At 46.5% G+C, this 27,084-nt stretch overlaps 1 protein-coding gene across 1 annotated transcript in view; it reads right to left on the bottom strand.

Moving 5' to 3' along the window:
• Window positions 1–875: 875 nt before the first annotated feature.
• The window catches only part of LOC119390726 (protein obstructor-E), a 45,311-nt gene continuing 19,102 nt past the window's right edge, over window positions 876–27,084 (bottom strand). The window contains exons 2-4 of the mRNA XM_037658417.2: window positions 11,962–12,171; window positions 9,698–10,085; window positions 876–1,223 (exon numbers count right to left, since the gene is read on the bottom strand). Of these exons, the coding sequence (XP_037514345.1) occupies window positions 1,118–1,223; window positions 9,698–10,085; window positions 11,962–12,171 (704 nt within the window). The 3' untranslated portion in view covers window positions 876–1,117. The remainder of the gene's footprint in view (window positions 1,224–9,697; window positions 10,086–11,961; window positions 12,172–27,084) is intronic.

Raw genomic sequence — 27,084 nt, 5'->3', positions numbered from 1 at the left:
ACTCTGGCTGGCCGGAGTTGTTATTGCGTGGCGCTTGCAGAGTAAGTTTCAGAGTTTTTTAACTCCGGTTGGCCGTAGCTATTGCGTGGCGCCTCTGGAGTACTTGTCGCTAATTTTACACACCGGTTTGTGGAGTTATACACTCGCGCCTCCACAGTATTTTCGCTGTACTTTCGTTCCGGCTGGCCAGAGCTATTACGTGATGGCTATAGAGTACTTTTTGCTCTTCGTTCACTCGGATTGAGCGAGATTTTTGCGTGGTGCCTCCACAGCATGTGTCCCTCTTTGTTCACTCCGGATGGCAGGAGCTACTGCTTGGCACCTCCAGACGGAGCCGTGTACTCCGTGAAGAACGGCATCCAGAGTCACTCACATGAGGTAGTATCCTGCATCCGTAAAACTGAACACTAAGGTATAAACAATAAAGCAGCAGCTTTCACTGTGTAGAGAAATAATATTTTATTTAGGAAAATAAGGCGAGATACAGCCGGAATCAAGCGTCCATGTGCGCTCAGTATTTTCCCCTAGTAACCATGATGCCCTGTCGGCGCACTTGTTTTACATTATTATTGTTTCTTACTTGAATAGGACGCCGCCTGTGATTGCACTCCGAGAAAGGAGGCGTCGCTGAAGCTCCTCCATAGCAGGCACTTAGGAAATACAAAGGTGCTCCCTACAGTACAATAATACGATCTATTCTCAGGGCACTAAGTCTAAACAATCACACTAGTTTCTGTGCACAGGGAAACTCTATGACTAATGTTCAATTTATTGGAAAAGAAAACTTTCACAAACCAACTTCTTGCAAGAAAGCGCATCAAGATGAGCACTTCCCTACAACAACGCTCATGTCAAGAGAAAATGTACGCAGTCTCTCCTGGGCACACGTCGAACCGTTTCTCGTCCCTTGCTGCGGTGTGAAGACCGCCATCGATAAGACATGGTGAAATGAGACTCCTTATATGAGCGTGAACGAGGACCATTGAATTTAGGATCCCGCAGAGTGGAGCAGCAGCCACAACTTCTAGCGCAGAATGCACGATAGCTGGGTGGGTGTACATGGAGCAGAGACTTGTTGTGTGGAGGCCGCTTTGAGCCGCGGATGGAGATGCGTTAACTACGAAGATGAGGCCTCATCCGACTGCGCTGATTGGCGACCGCCCTTCTTGTGCGTCTGGGCCTTTTTCAGCGTCTTCACGTCCAGGTCTCCGTAGTAGTTTTCACTGCGAAGTAGAAACACAAACGCATGTGATACATTAGGAACGATAAGCGTCCCAGAAGTTCCCAGGACAGGGCGCGCATTGAGTTCACTCAAGTGGAGGAAACGAGTACTGTGCATTCAAATACGTAGCATAGTTTCCGCGAAGCGACAGAACAATTTGTCCGGCAGATGCCTTTGTTTCTAGTAGTTAATATCACTGTGAGAGAATGCAATATAATGATTTGAACTGCTTTCACAATAGCTTCCATTGTCCAAATTTTATAAGAGTGGCACTTTGTGTATTGTACTTTGACCAGAGCTGAAATTAAACTTGCTATTCTCAGATTCTTTGATTCTCCAAAGCAGCGATCGAGCATTCATACATTCAACAAATTGTAATAGCCCACGCTCCTGGAAAACACCTTCATGGGGCGCCTGAGGTATTGTAAATAAATAAAATATGAAAAACCACGGCACCTACTACATATTTGTAGCGGCACTGATTTTCTTTTGTGTAACCACTATAAACAACATACGACGAAGTACTAGGCGCTTTGCCCATCAAACTGGTTTGAGGACTTTTCGTTTATTTAGATTATACGAGGTGCTTTGACTCACCTCCATTATGGCCTTGTACAATCTATACTGATAGTTCGTTTCCCACAAAAGAACTTACCTTTTCCTTCGCGTTTTTTTTTTCGGAACGCATACTGCCAATAACGTATATGCCCAATATCAACTAACGACTGCCATGACCATTAGATCTAGTGTAATGACATTTCAGCGCACACCATCAAATCTTACACAAATGTAATTTGTTTAAAACTGAACATGAATTACATAGCACATATGGATGCTTTGCTCCTATCATCAATGAAAGGCAACAAGTACACACCATCGCAACTGTAACACTGTAACCGTTCCATGTAGCGAGCATTCTCTCTCTCTGTTTTTTTTTAAATTCTGGTTATTTAGGATCACTTCCGGCATTGCAAACTCGGCCAAGAGTACAAAACCAATCCAGCAAATCTGCATCATGGCTTATTTGAAACGTAAGTTCGGCTTCTGTAGCATGAGCATCTACTGAATAGCGACCACCCGTATAACACGGGTCACGGTATGTGAGTACAGCATAGCGGCTATAGTATGCGGGGGTTAGCATAGGAGGACGTGAGTCGATGACGAACACGATTCGCAGGTCATGAGGCGGAGGGGCTGAGGAGAAGAAAAGACGCTATTCCGGCAGCCCTAGTTGCATAAATAGCGTATTTTCCTCTTCTCAACCTCTCCACCTCCTCCTCATGTCATGACCTGCCAATCGTGTACGTCATGACATGAATAACGTGACTTCCCTGTCCCGCACGTCATGAAATCCTTTCCACCGGTCACGTATGGCACATGCCCGCGTACCACGGAATATGAGGTTATGTGCCACAGTGGAAAGTATTTTATGACGTACGGGACGGGAAGTCAAGCTATTCTTGTCATCACCTGCGAATCATGGTCGTCATGCACTCATGGCCTTCGATGCTAATTTTAGTACATACCAAGTTAAGACGACGACGAGAGCGCCAAGGCGTAGCCGGCTAGATAGATAGATAGATAGATAGATAGATAGATAGATAGATAGATAGATAGATAGATAGATAGATAGATAGATAGATAGATAGATAGATAGATAGATAGATAGATAGATAGATAGATAGATAGATAGATAGATAGATAGATAGATAGATAGATAGATAGATAGATAGATAGATAGATAGATAGATATGGTCAAAGATCCATTGGTTCGCTAAGAAATGCTTTGCATTTTGTAACGAGATGACTCCCGTAGGGCTACACGGGCGCGCATGCAGGTGTGTCCCACAATATAATAACACTCGCGTCCCCGCGAAACCTAAAGATACTGTAACTCGCTTGATCACTGGGGCATACCACAATCACAAAGAACAAGACAACTGCATCAGCCATCCATAGATCGGTGTGACAGAAAAGGAGATACACTTTCTTCTCAAGTGGCAAACGCATGGGCTGTATGTACAGTCAACCACAAAAGTTTACCGACCGTGCGAGCGCATGCCAAACTGCCTGTCCGCGCCACCTAGCGGTGCGCCATCTACCGTCGACCGCAACGCTCGGCCGGAAACGGTTATTCGTGTTAGTCACTGGTATATCAATTTGCTGCTACCACGCAGAACATTCTTAGTTCACGCAAAACGCTAATCTGCCGTAGGAGCGTCACACTTTACTTTCATAGCAGAACCAAAGCTACCACGCCGTGTTTCTAGCGGTGTGCCGTTGGGTAGATATCACTTTGTGAGAAAGATTGCGGCTGATAACACTTATGCTGAGAGCCTGCTCCCGAGACAGAAGCACGTGGCCACGACTGCCGAAGAGCACGTCGCGTTAAAAACTCAAAGGTGAAAGATATTCGTGTCCAGTGGGGAAATAGCCAGCCCATCGATTAAGGGATGAATGCGTCTTGGCCGTAGCGCTGCTGTTGCACAACGTCTACGTAGCTGAAATGCCGCGAAGAGGCTCTTGTCCACGCGCTCGCGCGGTCCGTAAACTTTTGTGGTTGACTGTACAAGAGAATGGTGCGTCATGTGCGAAGTGTGAACACTGGGTGATGTTCCGATGTTCTTTATACTGTTACCATGATAAAAATTTTGCTTGAGAGTGAGCGCATGGGTTCTGTATATTTGTTCTTACGTTTCTTGCGCTGTTTGATTTTTGATCATCTATATGTACCAACGCGCTCAAATGCTTACTCGTATGGACGCCGAGCGTGAAGCTGCCGCTTAAAGGTGTGATGAACAGACCCTGGGGCTTGATGAACAGCAAACGCTGCTGTTCAGCCGAAGTAGTCGTGCACGGCAAGTAGAGTTTACAAGCGGAGTTGTCACTATTTCGTTGTACAGACTCTCGCTCCCCACTCGCTTCGGAGCTGCCGGCGCCAGTTCTCTGACATGAGTGAACAAAAATCCCGACATCCTGATATCAGAAGCGGTGTTGGATCAGTAGCGCTTCTTGCCACGGGGTGTTGCCATGTGCCGGCGTTGCGCTCTATTGTGTGGTAAAATTTGCAGTAGCAACTCTAGCGATCGCCTTTCATGAAGCGCCCTCAAGGTGACTTCTTTCCCGTGTCATCCCTTCCTGTGTAGCTACCAACGCGCTCCTCTGGACGAAAGATAGAAAGTGCATAAAGCATGCTCTGCAACTCCGCTTATTCTTGACGGATTCGAAAAAAATCGACTCGTGAGGCAGTCAACTCCGATGCTGAAGTCACTCGATGATTAATTGAAAATGTTGTTTAGTAACCTTTTAAGGCACCGCGCGCTGTGAAAGGCGCGCTTCCTCACACAAATGAATATTCGTATGCGTGAAAGTTGATTTGATATTTCGCAAACACAAATAGTGCACGCCAGTCGCGCTGTGAAATGTTCTTTGGCGTGCATAGAGTAACGCTACGCGTGAATCTTCGCGTTTTTACAAAGTTTTACAAAATTTGTAAAAGGGGTTCTCATAGTTGCACAAACTTTTGGTATTATTATGGGAAGCCCTTTTGCACCAGTGTACGCCAACATTTTAGGGGCGAAGCTCCTTATAGCGGCACCCGTTCGTCCCTCGTAGCGTAGTATGTAACCAGTCTTACGCTTTGACCTGCAAGGTGGTGCCGGTGGGAGATTTCTCCTGTGCGTTGTTGAACAATAAAAAAAATTTGCAGCGTGCGCGTTAACTAAAAGCCGAATTCTTCTGTCTCTCATTCCCCATTAGCAGCCATTGGCACGTTCCACTAGGAAACGTTAGTAGAAGTAGAAGTGTAAGTGTTAGCTAAAAGCCGACTTCTGCTGTCTCCCATTCCCAGTAGCAGCCAGTGTTTACCTCCAAGGTAGTGCCTGGTGAGATTTCTCCTGTGCGTGATTAAACAATAAAAATTTTGTTCAAAACGCCGTTGATTGATGAAATAAACCAACGAAAGACGCCAGATGTTTTGTAAAAGCAAAACGAAAGAACGCCAGATGTTTCTAAAGCAAAACGAAAAGACGCCAGCTGCTTAACGAAAGACGCCAGATGTTTTCTAAGCAATGGTTTTCTAAACAATGAAAATTCACAGCGTACATGTAAAATTAAAGTGCGTTGCAAGTCGTCATAACTCATCGAACCTTTAGTATAAACGCGCCCGATCTCACGTCGGTGATGATGTACTGGGCAGAATTCACGGAAGATTCACGGTTTACCGATGAACCTCCGCAGCTTCGCCCACTCATCATCATTCACTCCGTGGATATGCTGTGATTTTTTTATGAGATTGAATCAGAGCTCTTGAAATCATCTCCGCTAAAGCCTTGAACCTATCTCCACTAAATAGATGGCATATTTAATATATGGGAGCATGTCGAAGGTGCATCAAACACATTCATTGACCATTTTAACAAGTTTCCTTAGTATTAAAAATACAATGTAGCACTTTTCCAGCGACATGAACTTCCCATACATGATAGTACCTTTTGAAAGAGGAAAGTTAAAGACGACAACCTACAGAAAACCAACAGATAGCTAACAATACCTAGATAACACTAGTCATCACCCGCGACACTGCAAATAAGCGATATTTGTCAGACAGGCGAGGTATATAAGAAGTAGCGACAAGGGTGACTACGTTCACCACTTAAGCAACTTAACGGAAATATCCAGTGAAATAAATTGCCCGCACGACGCTCTAAATAAGGTCTAAAACGAAGCATGTAAACCCTAAAGCAAAGCCGAACTAACCGCTAGTCATTATCATTCTCAGCCTGCTTTAGTCAACAGTAGGATGAAGGCCTCTCCCTATGATATCCTGCGCCATATCCTGTGCGAGCCCCCCTTTCCATTTGATATGTGCGAACTTCTTCATTTCGTCACTCCATCTAACTCTCTGCCGTCCTCGACTGCGTTTCCCATCCCTCGGTAACCATTCTATTCCTCTTACTGTCCACCGGTTGTCTGTGCTACGCATCACGAGGCGAGCCCAGGTCCATTTCTTTCGCTTGGTGTCAGCTAGGATCAGGCACGTAGCCAAGGCCTAATTGTTTGAAAGAAAGTCTTTCCATTGTAAAAAGAAAAAGAAAGTTGCCCGGGAATATATAAGGCTGGACAAATTTGGGGGGGGGGGGGGGGGGGCCGGGGCCCCCCTTGCCTTCCCTCCTTGCCTACGTGCCTGGCTCGGATGTCTGCAGCCCCTGTTTGTTTCCAGACCCGTTCTGCCCTTCTCCGATCTCTTAATGTTACTCCTATCATTTTACGTTTTATTGCACGCTGTGTGGTCCACATTTTTTTCTCTAGCTGCTTTGTTACCCTCCATCTCTCAGCCCTATATGTTAGAACTGGCAGTGTGCAGTGGTTGTATACTTTTCTCTTTATTGACGGTGGCAGATCTCCTGAAATTCTTTGGGAGTGCCTTCCGAATCCTCTCCAGCCCGTTCCCTTCTTCGGTGAAATTCTTTTTCGTGATTAGGTCCTCCAGCTAGTAGCTGTCCTAGGCACGCATATTCCTCCAATATATGGTTTGCAATCGTGAACTCTTTCAGCTTTACCAGCCTATTCAGCATTCCCTTTGTCCTCATGGTATTAAAACTAAATGCTCAAATACGCTCCCAAACATTAATAATATCCTCCGCAAGTATTATACAATATTAGCAAGCAGCGAGCGCCTTAGAAGAGCGTTTCCCTAAGTACCAAGGTTCGTGTATCGCCGTAATAGAAACTTTAAGGTCATGTTAGGGCAGAAAAAAGTAAACCCTCATTCTGCTGCCACCCGCAGACTAATGGCCTCACCGAGGGTCTAAATAAAACGCTCGCCGACATGATCGGACACGTCGATAACAAGACATGGGACGCTATCTCTAATCCCGGCCGCGGCGACCACATTTCAATGGAGGTGAAATGCTAGAGGTCCATGTACTTAGCTGTAGGTGCACGTTAAAGAACCCCAAGTGGTCGAACATTTCTGGAGCACTCCACTGCGGCGTTCATATCACGGCTTTGGCACGTAAAACCACAACAATCATATTCTATTGGGTAGAAGCAACGAATCGTTTACTAGTGCCTAACTAGCGCATATGAATATCGGTCAGCTACAACCAAGCGCACTGTTTTGTAGGCATCTCAAGCGTTGCGATCTGAACGGCATAACCTACGAAGACCTAACCGGGCGCCTTTACACGACCTTCCAAGTCACCACGTCCACTCCTTGCGTACGATAAGGCGTTGACGAGAAAAGTGAGCCTATAAATAAACAGAAGCCAGACGGAGAACAACCCGTCAGACAACTGCTTCTGATATCGCATGACGTAACTGCGTAACGGATTCGGCCCACCTAAGCCGCCCGAGGTAGCGGCCGCTGGCGTGAGACCAACACGGCGGAGCGAGGGAATGCCCTTTTCCTGGAGCGCGCCGAAGCAATGTATTCGCCATGTTGCACGCCGAACGCCCGACCATGCGTGCCGCTGAGCCCGGCTTTCTCCTCGTGCTCGCTGCTGGCTCCCTGAAGCGCGCCCATTGCGCAAACGATGGGCTGCGTCGACAAGGCCACGCTCCAGCCACTCTCGCACACGCGGAGCATCCTGACCTTCTTTGACATAGTTCTTTAAACCCACACGCCGGGTCGAAATTGAAGCAGGTCGTTCCCAGATATGATCTGCACGCATAAAGCAGTCGTTTGCTAATTCAGCAAGATAGAGATTTGCCCCAGTTTTCACTCACTCAAATCGTACGCTTCGTGATGAGTGAAAACTCTCAATAAGCAGCGCACGTGCCCGAGGTCATAAATAAGTAAGCAGCTTACCTATGTAAGCTTACTGATTCGCATGCATGTGATCCCCACAATGCGTGGGATCTGCCGGATTTTTTAACAACCTCACTACGTCAGTTTTCAAGTACTGCGTAAATTCTTTTTAAAACAAACATGTGGAAAACAGTGGAGGAGAAAAGTATGAAAGAAGCTCTGTAGCGGTGTACGAAGGACCGCGATTGAAAATACGTAAATGCTGGATAGGATATTTTTTGTTTTGTAGTTTAAGGTCTGAAGTCGACGAGTAACTCTACTAGCTTATTTTTTAGCATCGAAAGAGCACATACACAGAGCAAAGAAACACACAATGACAGGACGGGCGGCACTTCCAACTGAATTAGACTGAGCGCAAACCCAGAAATAAATAAACAACATACATACATGCGTAGTCTCAACACAGCCTTATGCTATCCAGCTATCGAACAATCACTTTTCTCATCCGTACAACGTCACCGACGTATCACTCCTTTCTCCTTTCTTTTTCATATAATAGGCTTCCATCAACTCACGCGCAGTTTGATACTTGCTTCTGCCTATAATCTTGATCTCTTTAAAACGTGATTCACACTTGCAGGTTTTGCAATGCATAGGAAATATGCCAAGCTGTCCTTCATTGAATTTAGTTCATGCTCCCTGGCTCGTTCATTAATACAGCGCCCGGTCTGCCCGATGTAGGAGTTGCCACAAGAAAGGGGAATTTCATACACCACACATTTGGCACACTTCCCGTACGTCGTGCCATGGTCCTTGCCGCATCCCTGTCGGCTCGCTTCCTCCCGAGCAGTTCTCGGATACAACTGAGCCAGTTTAACGGGCGCGGAAAAGGCAACGGGTACCCCATACCGGCTTGCTACCTTTTTCAGGTTATGGAAGATTTTATGAGCATAATCTATCGCAGCAAGTACCAACTAGGCCAACAAACAGTCTTGTTAAAATATAACTCTACTAGTTTCCTCCTCTGACAACCAATAATGAAGAAATAAACCGTAAAAACGTTTTAGCAGTAATATTACCCTTTTTCGCTACAATGTATGATGGCTTAAGAAATTATTAACTCCTATGGATGTTTACTTGTCAACTGGAGACCTACGCTACACGCAACCAGCAGTAGTCTAACAGCCGAAATATATTCGCCGAATAAAAGCAGCAGAATTTCCCCTGTTTAATCGGTGACTAGGGGTACAAGGACAACCCGAATTTTCCATAGCACTCCGTGGTGTTTGTTTAAATGTGCTGTCGGCCACCAAAGTTTGCGGGATCTGCAGCGCGTGGCGGAGCGACGGAAAACAGGATTTCTGCGCCACCTACCGTCATGCCACGTGGTGTTAAGGCTATCGGCCGTGGCCTCTGCGATTAGTCCTGGCAACAATGCGTTGACGGAGCTTATTGCGGAGGCCACGGTCGATAGCATCAACACCACGTCGCGTGATGGTAGGTGGCGCAGCAATCCAGTTTTCCGTCGCTCTGCCATGCGTTGCAGATTCCGCAAACTTTTGTGGCCGACAGTACATAAAGTACGCGAGAGTATCTGCTGAGACGTCTGCAGTGTGGAAGCAGTTCTCGAACTGTATTAATTTTCAGGAAGCCCTGTACTAGGCGAGATTCGGGAATTATTCGTTCGCCTCTGTTAAGCAAGAAGGGGGGCAGTGTTCACTCACCATCCCTGGACGTTCTCGGGGTCGTCGCACTGAAGCGAGTCGACGTTGAAGACGGTGCCCAGGCTGCAGCCGTACGGCCTGGCCTGCCCCTCGATGCACACGTAGAACTTGCGGCAGTCGGTCGGGTGCGCGTGGCGGGTGAAGACTCCTGGCTGGTCCACCTCGGCGGGGTCAGGGCACACGAAACCTTCGGCAACCTCGCGCTGGTCGCAGCGGTCCACCAGGTCGGCCCACACGCACACGCGCTGGTCGTTGTCGTAGGCCAGCCCCGGCGGGCACTCGTAGCGCGAGCTCTCGCCGTTCCAGCAGGAGAAGAACACGCGGCAGTTGTGGTTGTCCGGGAAGATGCCGTACAGGCGCGGGCAGTTGGGCGTGCTAATCGGCGGCTCTGCAGGCACGAGGAAAAGATCTCAGGTGGCCTGTTTGCTTTGCGCGAGTCAAAACAAAAATACTGGATTGCATCAAATCACCACAGGCTTGCATGGCAAAGGTCATGCAAGCCAGGTACGGATCAAGGCAATTTGCGAAAAAGAGCTGCACCACAGCGCAGTTTATTCGGAAACTGAGCAGGCGTTTACTTTGCATAACATACCCTGTCTACAAAATATTGGTATTAGGCAGAGAAAGATCAGCAGGAAGTGTTCAACATGCGGAGTGTTGACCAAACACAAGCAACCATAAAAGTAGACAGATAGAGCGTAAGACCAACGTTCAATATCGCTGTGTTTCGGGTTTGCTTAAATGTGTATTGCAAGTAACTATCGAAAAAAGTTGCATACCATATGAAACTACAATGAATCAGTGGCAGAATCGACAGAAGCCTTCTTCGTAAGTGCTTTTTGACATTGGCCGACCGGCTCGTCTAATGATATACACAGCACTGGGCTAACATATTCTATTCCTAAGGTGTGAACAGTGCCGGAGCTGCATGTGATACATAACGAGATGGCAGATTACCAAACCGACATTTTGCAAATTGATCGAAAGGCGTTTTCTCAGACGCCACGAAGTGGCCGAGAAGCCTAATAGACTGGCTTCTTAAAATTTCTTCCTGCTATGCGTGTCGTATCATGTCGAAAATAACTGCTTCAACTACGTCATCAGTGCGAACAGGTGTGTCAAAGACCGTTGCCAGGTTTTCAAGTATAAATCGCTGACTGCATGCACACAACTTTGTCGAGGACTACGCGAGTCAGGAAACTGAAGTTTCGACATGCGAAGCAACGATGTTCTTTCGGCGTTGAAATTATGCTTAATATACTGTATGCTTTTTCATCGGTGTATCGATTAATTAACAGACAGAGAGCTCGCAGTTCATTATGGACTGTTCGCTACTTAGCAAAAAACGGCTTCACGCTTTTTTGCATCATAATTAGATATTGGGCGATGTTTTCGAAATAGGTTATTCAGCCTTTTGTATACTTCGTATGCGCTTACACAGACATGGGGACGCTGAAGAGTTGGATTGGGCCCTGGTTTCCTACATTGCGAGCATAGGAAACGGGTAGCTGCTATATTTTGGTTTCTACTACAACTATGAACAGACGTTCACTCGGTGAGAAAATGTTGCGCAGAAAAGTCTTTTACGCATGAAGACTTTTGCCAAGCGTTTCGACTGGGCACGGTCTCAACGACGGAAAAACATCTACATACGTACTTTATTCTCATTTTCTTTTGTCCTATTTGACAATTTAGTTAAACGCATTGAAAAGCTGCAGTAACAACTTGGACAGAAAAAATAGGCAGGCCAATATGTTGAAGGGGGCGATGTTTATCGCATGGGCTCCTTCAAGAAAGAGCGAAATTACAATGACAGTAAGGCGCGCGAGGCATACGGCTGAAAAGCGAACGTTTCGGAATGAATTTTTCGCACCGTAATGAGCGCTACAACTGCATGATGTATACTGTTCACAGATATAATGGAGAAAAGAGTGCTCATTTCATTTCAGCGTTGTCGGGCAGATAAGCACTGTTAGTTGAGTGCACTTTAGTGAAAAAAGAAAAAAACAACGTTATGCTGCAATGTTAACGTTACAGCGTTTAGCCGGTGCACGACCCCTGCTGTTCGTCGTTAGGGGGCCAGTTGCCATAAACAAAAAGCTGAGATGATGGATGCAGAAGAGACACCATTACGAAGAGAACCGATTGCTTGAACGGACGTTAATTTCTCATGCGGTAAGTTGCTTGCGGCGTCTTTTCGGTGCCTATCATGTTCAGCACAGAAGTCAGAAGAAGGTTGTTTTACAATGAGACAAAACAGTTACCGAGATCCGTTCGGTCGCCGCAGTTGACTGAGAATGGGTAGGCACAGTTCTCCCTGAGTGGGTCGACATCGTCGAAGACTAGTCCATTGCCGCAGGTCTTGAGAGACGCAGTGCCGTTGCTGCAAGCATAATACTTGTCGCAGCTCTTGTGGTGCGGGTAGAAGCCGAACTGGTCCGGGCACTGGAAGTCGTCCCCTTTTTGGCCGGCAACTGCACAGCAGAACCTTTAAGTTATGACCGGTTGTCTGACGACTTAACAAGAGCCACGAGTACGACACCTTCACACTGTTTCTCATTTCTGGAATTGTGTTTCGGCCCGCTCTGATCTCCGTAATACTTTTCGAAACCAAAAATCGAGCGCGAAAGAAGACAGCAATGCTTTATTAAATTTATTTGGCTGGCAACGGCATATCTTTCGCTCCTGCCCACGTCACTCTCAGCATTAGCATATCGTTTTATGTCACTTCATCAAACAATAAATATTAACTAGATTACTTTATAACAGCTTTCACTCAAGTGTCTCTGCATTATATTACGAGTACAGCCGTCTCCTCTTTTATATCGACAGATTTTCTTTCTTCCATTTTGATAAATTTAAAATAAGAACTAACAAAGTGTTCGTTCAGCGCATGTCCTGCGTCGTCCTTCACTCCGTGTTGCCATGTTCTTGCGCTGCTTGCACCACGAAGATCAACCAACTAGCCCAGTTTTCCATGCTATTAGAGCGATCGCTCTACTCACTAATAATAATAGCAGTAATAATAGTAATAATAAACAATAATAATATCTAGGATTCTACGTGCCAAAACCACGATGCGATTGAGGCCAAAGTGTAGGCAATTTTGATGTAATAAAGAACTTCTACTCGTAGAATGGCCACAGGCTTCTTCTGATGTTGTCACGTTGTCTTTCCCAGAGTTTTGAAACTTAATAAAATGTGTCGCGGAACTGCAAACGTCACCCACGCTTTCGTAAGCACATTTCACATCCACCCTATTTGCCACTGTGCTCCGTTCTTACAATCTGATAAATTTTAATGCGCTAACAAGCACAACCTACTAACACAACACTCTTCCTTTCGGAACAATTGATTGTCTGTTGGTTCTCATTAATGTTGTGTCTAACAAAAAAAACGAGCCGCTAATTCCCCTTCTTTTGTTCTATATGGAGCAATGTGCTTCTCATCACGACTACTGCAATGTCCAGCAAGCATTCGTTTGAAGTCTTCCTTAGGACATCACCCAACAAGTTTGCCGAAACTGTTATGTACGCACCGATTTTATTCGCGTTTATTCCCATGTTCATCGTTTGACCGGCACTCGGTCAAACGATCAGCTTCACGAAGGTGCTCAACAATTGCACAGGTTTACGCAGCAATCTTTGCGCGAACCATAGCAACCATTATTTTCTTGCTATTTCTGTTTTCTCTACGCCGCCAACTTCATGCGCTTTTTCACGAACATTTCAAGCAACACTTCACTCCAGGCTGCTATTTCGATCGCCTTCTCAGTTTGGCCGGAACATTTTCGCGCGCCTCTCCCGGCTTTCGCCGGAGTGGGGCCGTGCGCTCCCGGCTCCGTACTTCGGTCTACAGGCTGTGGTCGCCCGTGCTCTCGAGGGAGGAGCTTTTTACACGTTGTGCTGTCATCGCAAGGTTTGCTTTAAGCCACAGACCGCACAAAAGTGACTTCGCTCGCTGCAGTGGTCGGCTATTGCTAAAGGAGTGAGCTGCTAGCGTTTCTTCGAATGACGTTCAAATTTGTTGCTATTGCATTCATTGCTTCGCCCTTGCGGAAAAACAGTGACTTTTTTGCGCATCAGGGATGTAAGCAAACGTATATTCGGGCTTCAGAAAAAGGAACTGTGGCTACCGAATGGGGCCCAGCGTAAGTGAGAGCACAGCCTGCATTTTAACGCTGTATGTATAACAACACGACTGCGAACATAAGGCGACGCACTCAACATTATGCGGAATGCGTGTCGCGGGTGTTCTATATTTAGATGCGATGGAGAACTTGCGCGATATGTCGTCGCGTTTCGGCATATAACGCGAGATGAAGGAAGTTCGCGGCTTTCTTTACTCGATAGCTGCCTGCTTTTGAGACCGTTCGTATCCGTGGAGTGCATGTGTTTCTCATCATGTTCTCTCTTCGTCACACCCGCCCATGCAGCTACCTCTTTACCGACTGCGTTGTAATATCGCTCAACAAAAATAGTTCCAGCTACATAGGGACAAAGCATAGAGTAACAGAGAGCCGAACCTCTTTTATAGGGACAAAATCGTGGGCGTGCCGGGATACGGACCTCGCATTTGACTCACGTTAAAGAGGTCCACAAAATTATTCTCCAGCACTTCAATGCTGCATGCGAATAAACCAACTACAGCACTTTTACTCCCTTCAATAATATGTAGAAGCTTTAAAGTGATATTTACGAGCTCAACGCAGCAAGGACTTCGAGCAATGTCCCCATCTCATGATCTGGAGAGAGTAGACCCTTTATAATAAGCGATCGAGCTCAGCCTCGACACGGAACGTTCGTCATGTAATGCATGTAATTAAACTGCTGTTACGTTTCCCTTGAGTATCTGCATCCAGCCTCTGCATATTCTTCCTAAGGTTCCGGTGCCTGCCCTGGCCGGTCAAAACAGCCTCCTGAACAGTGCAGAGCAAGGGAATACGTCGTGGAAAGTTCTCGGAGATGGGTAATGCGAATTTCCTTTGAACGAAAGTAAGTTGCACCCCGAATATCTAACCAAAACGCGCTCAAGTTGAGACAGGAAGAATACGTATTGTTTCATAACGCTCGGTTTGGCAATGATACAGTCAAATGCTGCCTTTGATGTTCCCAGCGCGTGTAATCTAGGGCGACTATTGGCGCCATCCGTGATGGATGGATGGATAAACAACGTTATTTTAGTCCTTCGGTACGCGCGATTAGCGCGCAGCGGGCCGCTCCCATTCGTGATAAAATGACCATATTGAGCAGTACTCAACCTTTTCCCAGTTTCTACCGTGCAGTGGTATCGCCGCACTTTTCCAGGGTGATTGCGTGGCTATTTGGCCTACGCAGCTTCGCTGAACTAGGCGACCGTTCAACCGACTTCATTCTATATCGAATTGAAAAGCACGCGCCGCCGATTTTCGTGCACCTGGTTGTTACAGCTGGATATTATGCCTAGTAGACACAGGGCTCCTTAATTAATTGTATTTTTTGTAGATGTCTCTAACATTTAAAATAAGAATTGTGGTTCAACGTAAGTTTTAAAACGAAAGACAGTGTTAAGTAGGACACTGAATTTGAGGGCTCTGAAGTCCTTGCGATCACCCTATGCGGTTTGTTGCCTTCCACTGAAGTGCAGCCGCTATTCTAATTGTCTTCAGAGGACACCCAGCTAGCTGTCACGTGGTTCTTGAGGAGTGACGTGCAGCTCGAGGACGCTACAAGTCAGACGCGCGTCGCGGCAACACTCGCTGTGTTCATCGTGCTATTAATTGCAAACCTCATCTTGCCTCTATGATGTTGCCTCCTTAAAATTGTGATCTCCACGAAGCTGTACCTGCTTTTTTTTGTTTTGTTTGTTCTCTTGTCGGGCCACCCACGTAACGCCCCTACAAGTCACGCCTACAACATCTACAAATGCCATGAGGAAGAAGTGAATTTTTTCGTTGTCAGTAGCTTCAATCGTGCAGGTCGTGTTCTCGTATGCTCCTTCGACTTTCCCATCAATTCACCCGCCCATGCTGTTTTTAACGTGTCTTACTACTTCCACGTGCTGCCACCGATGCTTCGTAATGTAATATTACTCATTGAAGCACAGGCGAAGACTTAGGTACACCAATCTCACAGTGTGGTCATGATTCATGAGCATACTTTGTCCTAGAAAATTGGTTCTGGTGTTTGGATAAGGCAATGAAAAAGAGACGACTCAGGCTGCCTGCCAAGTTTCATAATACAAAAGACTTTCCAAAAGGGACATTACAGAGGCAGCACCCGCTCGTAAAAGTGCTTCCTTGGGGATGTGGGTATCAGTACTGACAGCGCAGTATTTCGCAAACATGTCATAAGCGCCATTTGTTATCACAGTATCTACCAATTCATTTCTGAAGCATAATGTTGCAACATTTCTAGCAAATCACTCGCGATTTGGCATCTTCAGTACTTTGGGTATTAGCAACAAGTTGCGTGGTCCTCGCCTACGAGCCGTCATATCACATATGCATTTGGTCCTCCCAATCAGCCATATTTCAGCACTGTTCTCCACAACATGCGGTAACTGCTAATGAATCACAGCTATATCTTGGCTGCCATTTGCAGGGTAAAGACAACTTCTCATTATTACTGATGTGGCAATATGTACAGGTTGCTGAATGACTCGGATTGCAATTATGTATACTGTGAAGTTAACAATGTAATAGTGCAGAATGAAGCGGGAGTTACCGCTGCAGAATGTCATTTTGTCATGCCTTTTTTTCTGATGAAAAGGGCTGCCTTTGGTGGTGTGCCGCCTTTGCCCGTAAACCCTCCGTTGCTCGATATGTACTCTGTAGAAACAGAAATAAAGCTTCCTACGTGTAATGAATGCAGAGTGTTACTCTAAAAGTTGGTCGAAGTTAAAAAAAAAACTCTGTGTTTGTCATGTCAACTGGACTTGCAAGCACACTTTAGTAAACACAGACGAGGCACAGTGATTCAAACGCGACGGGGTGCATGTGGTGGTGGCATTGCTAGAGGCGACTGCCTGCCAAAACCACCTTAGTGATCATAATGCAGCATCGCCGATACGCGTTCGTCTCCATAATGTAACGCTGAAAGACAAACAGCTCACAATGCAAGTCACGTTCAATTCCGACAAAGTAATGCTTGCCGGTATATCAGAGGTTCCTTACCGTCAAGTAGCGGGTTGCTCTCGCGGTTACGGGCTTTGCGGAAATGTCGACCCTTGTCGCATCGCCAGCTCATCCAGCAACAACATGCCGTGAAGCTGCTGGCGTACACTGGCACTCTCCAAGAAAAAAAAAAAAGTCCCGTGTGTCGTTCTCACAAAGGATGGGATAGTCACGCTCTCCACGTCAAAACGGCCTTCGCCCGAAGCCGCATTCTAGTTTACTCCTTTTCCCACTCAACAGGTGCACGCTTTCCGCACGCTGTCATCGGTCGCATGGTTTCCGTGCGAGGCCATTTCCGGGAGCAGCGTTGCGCTTTCCGCGCTGCCCTTCTTTGACATCGCTTTGCCGAAATAGACTCCACGAGGCTGGCTGATTGTTCTTCGCCGTTATCACGCTTCTGCGCGCATTCCCTTTCGAGCACGTTACGAGTCGTGCACTTTTCATGCGACGCTCCGCCTCGGCCACGCAAAACGTGACGAAAGGCATTGCTGCATTTTTTTTCCAGTGTTTTTTTGCCTGTGTTGTCAGCTTCGACTTTCGCAGCACCATTCATCAATGACGCATTCCGAGTTTCATAGTTTAGCTCTTAACCACCTAGTTCTTGTTTTCTCGCTGTAAATGTTAACTATGAGCCCGACTTTGCATATCTCTGGAATACAGCTAGGCAAAACTGATTCACTGATTATTACCGGGATTTCACGTGCCGTACCCACATAATTATGAAGCACGCCGTAGCGCTGAACCCATAATAATGACGTGTCAAGCAAGCAGACCAAACAGTACCGCGAGCAGCGCCACCTTTTTAGCTTACTCAAAATATTTAGACGATTTTTCATGGGATTTCGATACTAAACGTATATTAAAATACATTACACCTGGTTATCTTGAAACGATGACGTGCGCCACAAAAGAAAAAAAAAAGACAGGTGCGATATACGGCTGCTATCTGGAAAATGGAGAGTACGCCCGAAAAGGTGGCGATCGATCTATCTATCTATCTATCTATCTATCTATCTATCTATCTATCTATCTATCTATCTATCTATCTATCTATCTATCTATCTATCTATCTATCTATCTATCTATCTATCTATCTATCTATCTATCTATCTATCTATCTATCTATCTATCTATCTATCTATCTATCTATCTAGCCGCCTACGCCTGGGCGCTCCCGCAGCCGTCTCCTTAACTTAGTGTATAACAAAATAGACCGATCCCACCAGACCATCTGCGCATGCGCGAGTTTCCGACAGTGGCACTGTCGCCATCTTAGTTGTAGTTCTCGGAGCGCTGCTGGTGCGGCTGCTTGCTGCGTGTTTCACGTATATTGGCGTTTTGCACCAATCCTCGACACGCAAGACGATTGAACGCGGTGGAAAACTGTGTCCGCACCTCCAACGTATGTTATTTTATTTCAGGTTAACTGCATCCTAGCGCTAAAAGAAAAAAAGAACAGTTGATAGTGCTTACGTGTGCCGAGGTGGTCTCGTCGGGTTGATGAGCTTGCCTCGTTTTGCTGAATAAATATTAGTAATAAAAAAAGAAAAATCACGTTCCCATCATCATGAGAGCAAATATCTTCTCCAGTGAAAGCAAGCACGCAAGCGACACAAGCTACAGTATCCGGAAAATAACTTGCCCAAACTGCGAAAAAAGCCGAAGGGGACCAAAAAAAAAAGAAGCTTATTGCGCTTTTTTTTTTTGTCGAAACGACACTTTCCATGTAGACTGTGTTGTCAACGCAGGACTTCAATCACAGTAATAAGTTAAACGTGAATGAAGATAAAACGGTCGCTGTGAAGCAGGTTAGAGGCGCGTCCGCTGAACAGTGACTGGCCGCTCATGCCGTTTGGCAAAGGTTAACATCACGAAAATCTCGTGAATGGCATAATATTTCCTGCTGTATAAGGGATGGATGAGCCAGTAAGAGATTTTGGCGGCACACGCAATGCGGCGGACAAGCAGTAGCTCGCTCCGGCTGGCGGCGGCGGCCTCAGCCGGTGGCTCGGCGCCGGTATCGTCGCTAGGCCTACCGCTTCGAAACGGCGGTGTACGGTTAATAGCCTACGCTCATAAAGAAGTCCAGCTATGCTACCGCTGTTACCCGCTTTACGATGCGTTCACAATAATATCGCATATTGAAAGGAACAGGGAAATCCCGGCGGCGGAGTTGGCTGCGATACCGGCACGGCTGAGTTTTCGCCGTGCGCTCCACGGCGCGAGCTGTACACAGCATGCAGTTATAATCTTGGCTTGTATCACAGGTCTCGTTCATGGTAGACGCTTGACAGTCGTCATCGCATTCTGTGAGAGGTCGGTTTAGGTCTTCCTATATATTAAAGCGATATCTGTTGAGCCCGGAAAGGACGTTGTATCCAACCTGTCGCCGCTGGAGGCGATCGGCCCGGCAAGGGGATCCAGCTCGCGTTATATGAACTTTTGCTGTCGCTGATCGGTCCATCGTTCCCGCAGTAAGGTTGTTATGACGCAATAGGGCACTGCTAAACCACGATGCATCATGCACAGGGAGTTCACAAACACGCTGAACAAGAAAGTGCGCGGTAGTTGCCTCTCTGTCCGACTTCGTTGACTGTCGCACACATTCCTGTCGGAGCTTGAAATCCTTTGAGAACACGCAAAATCCGAGTCATTTTGCTTCAGGCTCCTGTTGTAGCATTCCAGTACACAGCACGTCAACCCAACTATCGTAATTCCTCCAAATAAGGCCGCTAAAGCTCGTTAATGCAGCTCGCCAATGCACCAGCTGTAGGCAGCTGAACGTACCGAGTACTACAAGTACCGGCATGCACTGCGGCAGCGGTGGCGTAGTGAAACTCGCGGTGAGATCGGTCTATTGGTACAGGAGGGGTATGACTGCATGACGAACATGACTAACAGGCCCTGACTTGCAGAAGCGTAGCCAGAAATTTTTTTCGGGGGGGGGGGGGGGTTCAACCATCCTTTTGTATGTTCGTGCGTGCGTTTGTATGTGCGCATGTATATACGCACATGCAAAATCGAAAAATTTCGGGAGGGGGGGTTTCAACCTGCCCCCCCCCCCCCGAATCCCCGCCTCGCTACGCCCCTGCTGACTTGTATAACATGATATGCCTGTCACGTAGCGTACATCACGAAGCCCTTTCCCGTAGTCACATGTGGCTCATATCCACGTACCGCGGCCCATGGTATGCGGGTACGTTCCACAGGTGATTCAGACTCTGTGTCAACCCAGGACAGCAAAACTAGGCATGAAAACTTTATAAGACATTTACACGCGAGACCCTATTCACGCCCGTGTTTTCAACGGGCCCGGTAAGCCGACGATATGCACACTACCATATTAAGATTACACAAAGACCCACCAGTAAGATCCACCCAATAAGACTTGGCTGAAGGTGCGGCGTATAAAGCTACTCGCTGACTGTTTCGCATGAAATCGATTCCCACAATGTGTGAGATCTACTGGAATTTGTTTCAACTGTGCGTAGCCCACGTTCTGCCCCCAATGCGAGCTGCCACTAACAGGTACTGGCAAGCGTGAATTCTACGCCGGTTCCGTGATTCTTACTCTGTTTCACTACATCTAAGAGAGCGCAGGCTCTGCGGCTGCAGGAACTATGATGCGAACGCGGAGAGAGCTTCAAAACGGGCGCAGTATGAGCTAAACAGCCGTATAATGAGTGCACTTCTTCCAAGCATCGACAGCGAGAAGACCGCCTACTGGATTAGTTGTTTATGTAGGCACAGCGATTCCATACTAGCGCTGCACGTGTGCCGCTTCTTCCGCGCTGGCTTTCTGGTCGGGCGAAGTCGCTTGCCGGCTCGTGCTCAGCTGTCCTGAATAATTCATCGCCCAGGGTAGGAAGGAAGAAAAAAAATATCGGCCACCGGTTTCTTGCGCATGAGACTCGCGGTGTGACCCGCAGCCAGCGGTGCCGGCACGACCGTGTCGCGCCGACGTCGGCGACGACCGGTCTTTCGCGTTCGTATCGAGCTGCCGGTGCTTAGCCTCCCAGGGAGGGCAGCCGGAGAGAGCGAGAAAAGAAAAACGTTGTTCACTGATGGCCGGCTTGTGCGCTCTGATTGAGAGCCCACATTTTTTTTTTTTGCGTTCTCTTGCTTCCTTTCGATTCGAGTACAGCCCTTGGTCATGGCTTTCCACCATCAGCGATTTTTCGCTCGCGTTCCTGCGTGAGAGGGCTCCCAGCGATTTGCAGTCGCCGCACACAGCACGCACCACGACTGCTGAGCTGCCGGCGTCGAATGCTCACCGATGGTAATAAAGAAGTGGTCCACAAGAGCGAGCTCAAGTTTTCTGATGCACCGATTTGCGCGTGACATAGGTCATTTGTGAATCCTATTGACTCGAAAACGCGTACACGGCTCGCAGATTGAAATGCGACTATTTACGGCTAAGCAATGTCCGTACTTTTGATTCCAACGTCTTCAGTTCGTGTCCCACTCGCGTAACATTGGCTCCGGCCCTTACATCAGAGCCAGCATTTGTGGCCACAATCGTAGCGACATGACGTCGTTTTCTCGAGCGCCTACTAAACGTTTTTATGTCGCGTTTCATTGTGTGAGCAATGCACATCAAACGCTCTGAATTTGTGATTTGTAGCGGAAGAATTCAAATATGGAAATCCTGAGCGGTTTCCGCAATTTCACGTGTTCACGACGACCTGCGCTTGCACTCCGAAACTTGAGCATGCGGCAAAGTTTAGCACTCAGGCGGTTCTCTGAAGTTTTCAAATGTCAAGATTCGTTGTTTCAGGCAAAAAAAGAAGAAAAACAGATACATGCACACACTATTGCTTAGGGCACCATAAAAAGGCCTAAAAGGCTGCTAAGGCGCCTGCCCCTAGCAAAGCCTAAAAGTACCCCCATAAATGACACGACGCTCAGTGTTTAAGTAAAGTTCCAATGACTTGTACCATTACACTTTTAATTTTCGTGGTCGACCGCATCTCCAGCACCCTCATCCCCTTCGACGCCGGAACCAAGCGTGAGTGGTTATGGCGCTCGACTGCTGACCCGCAGGTCGCGGGATCGAATCCCGGCCGCGGCGGCCGCATGATCGATGGAGGCGAAAATGCTTGAGGTCCATTTTACTTAGACTTAGGTGCACGGTAAAGAACAACAGATGGTCGAGATTTCCGGAGCCCTCCACTACGGCGTCTCTTATAATCAAACCGTGGTTTTGGGACGTTAAACCCCAACGAATATTATTATTCTTACTGTCTATCCTTCCCGCCACGGCCGCAGCCCGCCAACGCGGCAGATTCACGCCAGTGTTCCAAGCACTGAACAACACTGTCATCGCGTCGCGTGGGGTCCGGTCAATGACTCTAGACGTTGCTTTCAATGACTCTAGACGGTTAGCTTTCATAAGTTCTGTGGGACTCAGGCGCCTGCACAGATGGGTGTTCATGACCGCCGACGTCAGCTTTCTCATACTGGGGGCGGACTTTTCAACCTGGATGTGAGTGTTCGCGATCAGCGCCTAAAGAAAAACGTGCCATGCCTCGCTGTACTTGACCTGCGGTCCAACCTCACCTCATCTGTCATCTGTACGTTTCTGCCTGTTTTAACGTACGATAGCTGTCGTGGTTATTATTATTATAATTCAACGTACGACAAGATTGCTGAGTACCCGAAACTCACGAGGCCCGAAATGATGAGCTGCCCATGAAACACAAGGCGACCTATGAAATCACCATCACCGGCCCAGCTGTGCCCAGAGGCTTGCGGATTGAGGTTGGAAGTAGCCCACCGTGAACACATGTTGGGCTTTGTTCCTCCTTCCTCCTGCAATCTTCCTCTCTCAACCTGGCACCAAAGCAGGACAATGGCGTCCTTGCGGAGATTGCCGAACTTCGAATGCTGCCACTACTCCGGATCAATATCGCCTTCCCTACAGACGTGACTTCGGCGCTCGTCTCGCAGGAAGCACACTCTACAGCAAGATTGATTTAATGACACGTACCATAAAGTTATTTTATTTATTTTATTTATCAAATACTGCGGACACGAAGTCCAAGCAGGGAGGGCGATAAAAATGGTACAACAGTCAACACGTTGGGAAAAAAAGTTGAAAAGAACAAAGGAAACAAAGACAATATTACAAAAATAGAGCCAATATGTTTGGCAAAACGCTATAAAACAAATCAATAATAATGAGGATTATGATGTCGATTCGACTATACAATTCCATTCGGTTATAGTATGAGAGAAAAAAGAATTCTTAAATATGTTCGTTCTCGCAAAGTAAAGTGTTAATGCATCTTTTCTGTGGTGGCGGGTGGGTCTGGTTAATAGGGGTGACAGATCTAGAGATGAGTCTAGTGATGAATTGTTCGTGTAAAGCAGTTTAAGAAAATCCACTCTCTTTTTCTGTCTTCTCATCTCGAGTGGTTCAATATGGTTAGCTTTCATAAGTTCTGTGGGTGAATCCAATCTTGATGATTTGTTAAATATAAATCTAACTGCCTTTCCCTGCACTCTTTCGAGGTTATTGATATTACTTTTAGTGTACGGATTCCAAGCAATACATGCATACTCCAGTTTAGTTCTGATTAGGGTGTTATAGCATAGCAATTCTGCATCGGAAGGGGTTTTTTTTAAGTTTGTGCCTCAAGAGGCATAATTTTCTGAAGGCTGCGGTGCAAGTGTTACTTATGTGGTCATTCCATGTTAACATGTTGTTAAAGGTGACTCCTGGATACTTATATTGGGTTACTTCATGCAGACGGGATGAACCTAATTTATACGTAGGAAGTCAAGGTGATATCTTGTGTGTCATTCGCATTAGTACGCTTTTGTCTGTGTTTAGTGTCATTCTCCAGCACCATGCAGCATTTAAGAATATTAAACTACCACATAAACTAACTTGGTCATTGACAGAATTAATAACTTTAAAAAGCACGAAACTGTCAGCGAATAATCGAATCTGCACACCACTTTCAACCATGTGACATTGTCGTTAATGTATATAATAAAAAGAAGAGGGCCGAGGACACTGCCTTGCGGCACACCCGATGTGACTGCAAGGGAGCCCGATTTTGCACCATTAATCTCTGCGAATTGATTCCGGTTACACAAATATGCAGCAACCCAAGATATAAACATTCCCGGAAATACTGCATGTTCAAGTTTCAGAAATAATTTATCGTGTGGGACACTATCAAAGACTTTTCTGAAGTCCAGAAAGATTATGTCGATTAGTCCGTTTTTGTAAAGAGTTGATGCAAAGGAATGAACAACAGTGACTAGCTGTGTGACAGTCGAATGCCCCTTTATAAACTCATGCTGATAATTAGTTAACACAGAGTGCTTGTCTAAATATGTAGTTATGCTTTTTGCGATAATATGTTCAATAATTTTGCAGCATTATGACGTTAAAGAAATAGGACGGAAATTTTCTATGAGAAGACGGTTTGCCTTCTTATGAATTGGTGGAATGCGGGCTGTCCTCCAGTCACTCGGTAATTCTGAGAACAACAGTGACGTACGAAATATCATAACAAGATACATTTGTAAAGTTACTGCATATCTACGAAGAAAGAAATTGGGGATATTGTCAGGTTCACTGGAACATTTGGGTTTCAGATTTAGCAGCATAGTAAGTACACTCGGCTCTGATATAAAATTTACATCAGAAAACTGCGGCACTGCAGGGTTGTGTGAACAATCACCAGAATTAAAAAAAACACTGTGGAAAAAAAAACGTATTAAAGTGATTGGCAAGTTCTATCTTTTCAGTAACCATCTGTCCATTCACTGTCATTTCTGATATTGTTTTTTTTTCTTCTCCGCAATGCAATTACAAAACTTACTTGGGTCACTTTTAATGAAATTTGGCAGAGACGAGTTACAGTAATAGTCCTTCGAATTATGCGCCGCAAGTGCAAGCACGCCTTGCAATTCGGATATCCAGTACGACTGCGCATGGGCCTTCTGTAGCCGCTTAATTTTGCGCTTCATATGAATAATGTTACGATTGATCCATGGTGTTTGCTTGTGTACTCGTTTTCTTTTTTATTCGGTATGAATTTCGGTATAAATTTTTTTCCGGAACGATAACTGGCACACTTGCCTCTTTACTAGGCGCCAAAAAATGCTTCCGGCAATGAATGGCCTGTCTAAAACGGCCACAGCACGAACTTTCTTTTACAATCCACTTCCTAAGTCAGAAAAATCGTGGAATGGACGGAGGAGCCGGGACGTTTTATCGGATGTTACTGCCGAGTGTGATAGATATTTAGCGCTCTTCCCACTGCATAGATAGGTTTCATGTTGATTGTAATCTTGTTCGATAAATACATGCGTACTTGGGTGTTGACTTATCGTGCAGTTTTGAAGCGTAAGCGATGATATTGAGGGCAATCAGTTACGCAGTCGCCCTCTGTCGGACGTGCCTCGATTGCGTGCTAAGTATTGACACCGCCGGCGCGCTCCCCATAGGTTTTGCTGTCGGCGCTCTACAGAAACACCTCGCGGAAGCCCTCCAGGGCATTTCAGGGGTACTTTTGAAACTAAATATCTTCTTTACTGTCAAAAGAATAATGCTCGATGAACAGAGAGCACAAGGTACTTTACAGTCGCTGTCTGTTTGCAGAAAACGGAGCGTCCGCTTCACGCGGTCACCGCGATGGAGACCACTGAGCAGGCTTCTTGCGTGAACGGTAGTCAGTCGCTGAGTTCAAACTATGTGAAAAATCTTGTTAGAGTAGACTGCCTGTATAACCAAATGGAGCATACCAGAAAGAAGCCTCAAGGCACGGGTTCGCGGCGACCGACGGTGCTCATGCATCTATGTGCGTCTGCATGTGTGTTCGTACTGATGGTTTCGCTTTCGCTGCGAGCGCTTTTTCGCACCGTGCTGTGAGCTTTAGGCCGCAAAATACGAGAACATCTGAGTACATAAACAACTATTTTTGCGCGGACACTATCAGAGCAGTTCAAGAACAATTTCCTTACAACTGCGGCTTAGGCTCGCCTACGGCAACTTGTGATGTGCCGTCCTGACGATTCAATGCTTTGTTGTTGTTGTTGTTTTCGGTCTAAATTCGTGTACGTTTCAATGTCATTTGACAAATCGCTTCGCACTGCACACTGATCGGTCTTCTCAGCAAGGAATTGCCGCTGCTTCTGTTTCTTATTTCAGTGCGGTCGTTTCGTTTGGTGCTCACACAAAGCATCAATAAATTCGATGCCTTTTTTAATATGTTCCTTAATTATCGTTTCCTTTGCATTCCAGTGAACTTGCCGCTCTCATCTACAAATTCGTAGACCGAAGCTTCACTACATCGAGACTGCTGGTGGAAGGAGAAGCGGTCTACGAGGCCAATCACGCAGTAGCATGCAACGCAAAGGAAAACAAAGAAAATACAGCAACGTTCGCCGGACTTGCTCTGCAAACGTCGGCTGTGAACAAGGAGTCACATGAACTTGAAATAGTGGCGAAATAAAGAGAAGTTATTGCAGCAACGTGCACCTGCAAAGCAGGGTAACAACGCGTAAAGAGGAAAATGCAAAGCTTTAATGCGCAGCATTGTTTGGCGAGTTACCCAGCAGTCAGTGGCGTAGTCGGGGGGTGGGGGTACACCAGGCCCGTGCCCCCCCCTCCGAAATTTTTGTTTTCTATGGCATACAGAGCTCAAAATGACACTCGTTCACATTTGCCTGCCCAAACCCCACTTCGGACCAAAGAGGTGCCACCCCCCCCCCCCGAAAAACATTTCTGGCTACGCCCCTGCCAGCAATTTTGGCAGTAGACTCGTGTCTAATGCAAACAGCGCAGCATCTTTCCGACATAAATATATTAGGCTCGAAAAAAATACATGGGTTTGGAGCAGCCAAAGTTGAGTTCGAGAGTGGCACAAATAAATTTGGGCTTTGTAGCACGTAGTATTTGCGTCAGGAGAACGCAAGCTTGAGTGAAAGAATGTTATTGACAACATAAATGCAGCACACATCAGCCGCAGCACTTGACTCGCTCGCTATGTACATCCACCAGCAAACGTCGTGCAGCTTGTGAAGGCGAAAGCCTTAGATGCCTCATCAAACGGGAATATTGACCGTCAGCGTCCAGCGTCGGCGGGGTCAACACGAATGATGAAAAAAATCATCGTATGATGACGTCACTAATGAAGCCATTATGACGTCACAGGTCGACACAACTTGCGACATCATTATTACGCCACTAAGACGCCATATAACGTGACGTCAC

This window comes from Rhipicephalus sanguineus, chromosome 1, assembly GCF_013339695.2.
Source record: "Rhipicephalus sanguineus isolate Rsan-2018 chromosome 1, BIME_Rsan_1.4, whole genome shotgun sequence".
In the NCBI taxonomy this organism is placed as follows: Eukaryota; Metazoa; Arthropoda; class Arachnida; order Ixodida; family Ixodidae; genus Rhipicephalus; species Rhipicephalus sanguineus.
Note: the sequence above shows the minus strand (reverse complement) of the source record. Positions and strands in the feature narration are given on the sequence as shown.